This window comes from Henckelia pumila, chromosome 4, assembly GCF_033568475.1.
Source record: "Henckelia pumila isolate YLH828 chromosome 4, ASM3356847v2, whole genome shotgun sequence".
Classification (NCBI taxonomy): Eukaryota; Viridiplantae; Streptophyta; class Magnoliopsida; order Lamiales; family Gesneriaceae; genus Henckelia; species Henckelia pumila.
The window spans coordinates 119,799,655-119,805,903 of NC_133123.1; the positions used below are offsets into that span (position 1 = coordinate 119,799,655).

Genomic DNA, 6,249 nt, shown 5'->3' on the forward strand with positions numbered 1-6,249 from the left:
CTTTCTGGTAAGGTTTTGTTTGATTAATATCTCCCATCGCCGATTGTGATTGCAAACAATTTCTTTTCCATTCACACTACCAATATTTGGTTCCTCTTCTCTCAATTTTGGTTTTTATAGTGTTTCAGAAAAATTACATATATAATTTAATTTAAACCAGAAATTTCAGGTTAACCGATTTTAGTTCGGTTCGGTTTTTATTTGTTATTATAATTTAATAGGTCGGTTCGGTTTTGGATATTGTAAATTCGGCAAATTTGCTGCATTTTTATAAAAAAATATTTATATATCACGGACTAATTACAAAAATGGAGCAAATTAAAAAATAAAGGGTGTACTGTACTAATAATCCCCTTGGACATACAACCCAACCCATGCAGGATAAAATCAGTGCTTCACGTCGGTGTCTGTGAATTGATTTTCGATGGGATTCCAAACACAGCTTTAAATTATTGCCCTAATCCAGCGAAAATGGCTGCCTTCGCTAAAATATCGAAGAATTTGAATTCAACTCCACAGCTGTTCAGATTCACGAGCATTCGAACCCTCCTGCTGCAGTCAGCTTCCGAGTCCGTGAAATTGCAGAAACTTACCGACTCTGATTCTGGTAACATTTCCAATCTGTTATTTCAAATTGGTTTGACAATGATTTCGAATCGCATTTGCCTATCGGGTTTATTATACACTTAGTGCATTTTAATTTCATACAGATATCAATTGAAATTCAACCCTGAGCATATGAAATGAGGTCCAATTTTAGGAGCTTCAAATAAAATTGAATTGCGCTGAATTATTAACATTAAAATGATTTTTATTTTATGTTTTGATTTGGGGTATTCAGCACTTGATCATTACAATTTTCGAGTTTTGATATGTTGGTACCAAATATTCTTTTTGAAGTAATGTGTAGTTGTGTACCGGATTTAATGGACCCCGTGACGATTTTAGCTGATGTAGCAGGATCTCTTTCTCAGAAAATTGTGGACTCTACTTTGAGATAATAAACTTAAAACCTTTTAGTCAACAAATTGAGCTGAAGTGAGCATTTGACAATCGATATCAAATGGCTTGGTTCACTTTCTGCCAGTAGTTGTCTCACTGCTTTGTCTTTTTTGTCTCAAATGCCCAAATGAAGAGACTCAATTGCTTGCAAAAGGCAATGATTTCAAGAAGAAAGTAAAAAAGAGATAATACTTTTTTTTGGATAAATCAAATTAAGATTTCAGGAGAACCTACACATTTGAGAGGTGGCTATCAGTTCCTTGAAACTATAATGAGTGAAACGGAAAGAAACCTTGTACATAAAATATTTAACCTCTTTTGTTGGGAGGGTGCTGCTGGTTGCGGGAAAAGGTAGGACTTTGCCAAGAATCCTTATATATAAAGCATGAAGGATGCTCGTTATTAAGTATCGGACAGATATTTTGATTTCGGATATTTTGTTTTGTCTGCTATGTTGTGTTGTTGTAGTCTCTAAGCAACCACCTGCTTACAGGAATTTTCGAGCTTACTTTGGAGAGGCCCAAAACGAAAAATGCGATCGGAAGGGACATGCTGAAGGGATTGGAGTATACGCTTGAAGCTGTAAATAAAGATAATACAGCCAAAGTGTTGATGATCAGTAGTTCAGTTCCCAGAGTGTTTTGTGCTGGCGCTGATTTGAAGGTTAAAATGCCACTTGAGTATAAAATTATGAATGTCATTCAATTATAAACCTTATCATATTTCTTGAACTTTATAAAAAGATGGATAAAAAAGGAACCAAACTTATGAAGATTGGTGAAACAATAATTTTATACATTCCAAAAGACGTTAAAAGAATGGACAGCTTTTTCAGTTTTTCTTTTGTACAATTGGTTCACTAGTTCAAAAGGTGATCCAGCCGTATGTGAATGATTGAGCTGTAGCATCATAATTAAGGAATTGGTGGACAATATGCCATTTTGAAATATTCATCGTGAATGGAAACAAAGATTTGGGTTAGAGTTGAAAAGTCAAGGTTTTTGAATGCCAAATTTTTTACCATTAAAAATAGCTGTTATTAGTTATTGTGATGAGCATTGAGATTTCAAATAAATTTATACGATAGTGGCATCAAATCAAGAAGCATATGAATTTAAGTTTTGTTCCAGTGGTCTGCAGCATAAATAAACATTAACAATCCTTTAGATAAGTAGTATTAAAGTCTATCGTTATTTATCCTGAGTTATTACTGGTCCTCTTTTGTCTGAGCGTCCAGATTTGCTCCTAAGTCACCCTCAGTGCAGTGATAGTGCTATAGTGAACTGTATATATGGCTTTGTAGCCTGTAGGATGACCCTTAACCTGGGACCATAGAAAACCTTTCCTCCCTAAAAGTTGTACTTGATATGGGTGGAAGCAGGTATGTGGATGAAAGATTCCTTAATGTTTCCAAGAAGTTTGTTGGTAGAATGATAATGTGTGCATGTAGGTCACAACTGTTAGTTTTGTCTGAATTGTTCATGATGTTAATTTTAACCAACAACCTGTAGTCATTAAATTTCCTTTTCTTTTTATTTCAATAGTTGGTGACTTTACTTGAAAAGCTAGAATTACATTATACCAGGAGACTTTGTAGTTTAGGAAACTGACTGACAAAAATAAATTTTGGCCTATAAATTGATGTAAGTTTGATTTCGTGACAGGTGATGGATCATTTCCTTGGATGGTCTGAGTTTACTTGATTTTTGGCCTATATTCTTAATATTGTCATCTGATCTGTTTCTTTTAGAACCTATTGATGATTTCTGCCCGCATTTGTTTATTTTTTCTCCATATATTTGTCTCTTCTTGTATGTTGAAAGACTTTACTTGCCCTTAGGTGTGGGTCTTGTGCTTTTCAATGGCTTCATTTGTTTTTCTCATTTTGCCTCTGTATTGTTCACTTTCTTGTCTTGTTTTCCATGGTGATGGGTTTGCAGGAAAGAAAAACTATGGGTCCATCTGAAATAAAGGATTTTGTAAACAGGCTACGCTCAACATTTTCTCTTTTGGAGGTTTGTACTTTTATTCTTTAGTCCTTTGTGGTGACTGGTGAATTATGCTTCATTTATCTATGTAAGTGTATATAGAAACATGGAATGTCTTCTAGCCAGTAGCATTTTACAATGACATTTGATTTTTTTCCCTTGCCTCCTTGAAACGTTTAAGTTTAGAGTTGACTTTTCTCAGGAACTTCACGTACCTACAATAGCTGTCATTGAAGGTGCAGCTTTGGGAGGTGGGATGGAAATGGCATTATCATGTGATCTTCGGATATGTGGTTAGAAGCATCTTCATACTTGAGCATACCTTGATCTTTTCTGTGCTGAAGTGTTTCTAACTTGGAGTAATTGATAAATATGATAGCGGAAGATGCAGTGCTGGGATTACCAGAAACAGGACTTGCCATTATACCCGGGTGTGCCATTGCACCTACTCATACTCTCTCATTACATGCTAATTTCTTTTGTACATTCTATCTTATACTGATATGAATGTTTTCCATGAAGAGCTAATACTGAATCATCAATTAGGTTAGTTTTATTTAATAGTGTAATATACACGCATGTTCAAATGAAAACCTTGTTGGGTTGTGCATTTAAAATAGCCTCTCTAGCATAGTGATTATGGAGAGGTGCATTCGAGGCACATCTAATTACTGAAAATTTAGCCTATTTCAGGGCTGGAGGAACACAACGACTTCCTAGATTGGTTGGAAAATCAATTGCGAAGGAACTTATTTTTACCGGCCGAAAGATTACTGGCAGGGATGCTGTTTCCATCGGTACGTGTTATCGGAGTTTCTATGCTCTGTATTTTACTTCAGGATGCGAAAACTAAGATCATGCACTGAACTCTTTAAGAAATTCCCTCTTTCCATACATTCCTGTATGATGGAGTCAAAAAAATTTCGGATTGGGTGCAACCACGAACCCATATGTATAAGGAAAAAGAGAAGATATTGCAATATGATTCCAGCAGGTCCCTTGAAGTTGTTAGAATGCCCTCTCAAATTTCTCTGTACTGCTAGCTGCTGGCTCTTCATCTACTTGTTTTCTTCCTCGTGCTTTTACAACAATATCCACTTCTTATGGTGGTGCCTTGTTACTAGTATCTGGGTAGTTCTTTTGGAACTTGGAAAAATGAAGATAATTAATACTAAATATAGTTTCTTTGCAGGACTTGTCAATTGCTGTGTCCCTTCTGGCGAAGCTCATTTAAAGGCTCTTGGAATTTCTCGGGATATAATTCAAAAGGTAATTTACTCAAGTAAGATTTTATTTTATTTTATTTTTTATAGTAGAAATATTGTATTATCAAACTTCGTCAACGAGTCTTTTCCATCAATGGTACGGGTGTAGTGATTCTTTTGCAAGGCATTTATAAGTAAATCATACAGCAAGTAATGAGTTTGGCACATGGAAGTTTGTCATGGTACTGAAATCTTGCAGAGGTGAATGGCGTAGTCTTTCCCTATTTAGCTACACTTTATTTTGTGAATGTGGACCTCAATTCCGTCTCAAGGAGCATGCATGCTGATTTAATGTAATAATTCTCAACCCTGACTTGGGAATTTAGTGCACGGCTGCCTGTGCGGCGCCCACCCGTATGTTAGTGACTACTTTAAACTAGCATAATGGTTGTTTGTATAAATTCTGTTGGACGGAGAGAAACGTTTATGGTTTATTTTTTAAATTAGTTATTAATTATTATAGCCTTGTTTTTCCGTGTAAGCCGCCTTATCTTGTTACAGGGACCATTGGCAATACGGATGGCAAAACGAGCCATCAATGGTGGAGTTGAGGTAGACATGGTCTCTGCTTTGGAATTGGAGGAGGACTGCTATGACCAGCTCTTGCACACCAAGGATCGTTTGGAAGGCTTGGCTGCGTTTGCAGAGAGACGGAAGCCTGAATATACAGGTGAATGACGAGCTGCGGAAATAGTTGATCAAATTCTGAAAATATTTGGCTCAGAGGATAACAAATTCAAGATGAACCGTGTACATCTCATTCTCAGCCTCTCTTTCTTTCTTTCTTTTTTTTTTTTAATTTATTTATTTAATAAATGATGATCAAGTTTGGTTCCCTGCATGTTCTGCAGGTGAATCAAACTCATGATTAGTAAAATCATAGATATATGTTTTTGCCATCAGAAAAATCTTTTAGTCGGTTATTTAACTTTTAACCTAAATTTGTATAAAAGGCCTAGCAACTGTGGCATACATGTTGCGTGTGTAACGAAAAAATGTGGCAAACACGTTCACGTGTAACTTAATACAAGTTTCCAAAATAAATGTAATGCAGTCAAATAAGATAACTAAATATTTAAAACACATAAATACACATAATGTACCTTTTAAAAAGACGTTGAACTAAAAACATTGAAAATACAATCTTAATATATACATGTTCCACGAAATAAGCAATCTCTTTAGTTACACTTGAAAGAGATTTCTGCATTTCAATTTCTGAACTTAAACTTCCCTCAACTCCATTTTAGATTTTTGATGTGTGGACTTGTAATTGTAGGAACCGAAGTGTCGTTGCTGCATAAAATTCAATGTCATGATGTTTAATTTCTAGCAAAATAATAGATGAAAACGATTAACATACTCATGCAAAAACAGTAAAATTGCAAGAAAAATGTTCGTGAAAAGTAATTTTCACTAATTCAAAAAGAAACTTGAGAACATAAAATTTTATGCTACTAAGAAGAAGACAATATTAAATCACGTAGTCATCGGCAGTATTTGAAAACTTGGAATTAAGACACCAACAAAAAGGAAAAACAGAAAAAACGTTGAAATGTGTAAATGAAGTAAAATCGTGTCAAACACAAAGTAATAATAATTTCATTCTGAATAAATAATCATACGAATAAAATTTAAGCTTCAACTTTGCGTAATTAACCATGAAATTTAAAGGTATACATAGTTAGACAGATACATATATATCGCTTTGATCGCAAATTTTTGTTATTATGCCTCGTAAAATTTCCAAAAGAAAAATCCAACTTTAGACAAAATTTCATATCAGAAAATTTAAAGAAAGAACTCTTGGAGAGAAAGCAATAAGAAGAATAGAAACTAAACAATATATGAAAAAGAATCGTACTACATGTCGTTAATTTAAACTGACGATGTTGGTATGAAATCACGTTATGCACAACTAATAAACCAATAAAGTAAAATTTCTTCAAATTTAGTAATAATGAGAAAAAGGATATATATTCATATGTAAGAAT

At 34.4% G+C, this 6,249-nt stretch overlaps 1 protein-coding gene across 1 annotated transcript; it reads left to right on the forward strand.

The window, feature by feature from the left end:
• The first annotated feature begins 353 nt into the window (after positions 1-353).
• Positions 354-5,204, forward strand: LOC140865044 (probable enoyl-CoA hydratase 2, mitochondrial). The gene is made up of 8 exons (XM_073269542.1): positions 354-607; positions 1,496-1,665; positions 2,943-3,017; positions 3,193-3,283; positions 3,370-3,421; positions 3,684-3,787; positions 4,183-4,259; positions 4,757-5,204. Exons 1-8 carry the CDS (start codon positions 472-474, stop codon positions 4,931-4,933), a joined length of 882 nt encoding a protein of 293 aa, XP_073125643.1. The 5' UTR covers positions 354-471; the 3' UTR covers positions 4,934-5,204.
• The last annotated feature ends 1,045 nt before the right edge of the window (positions 5,205-6,249 follow it).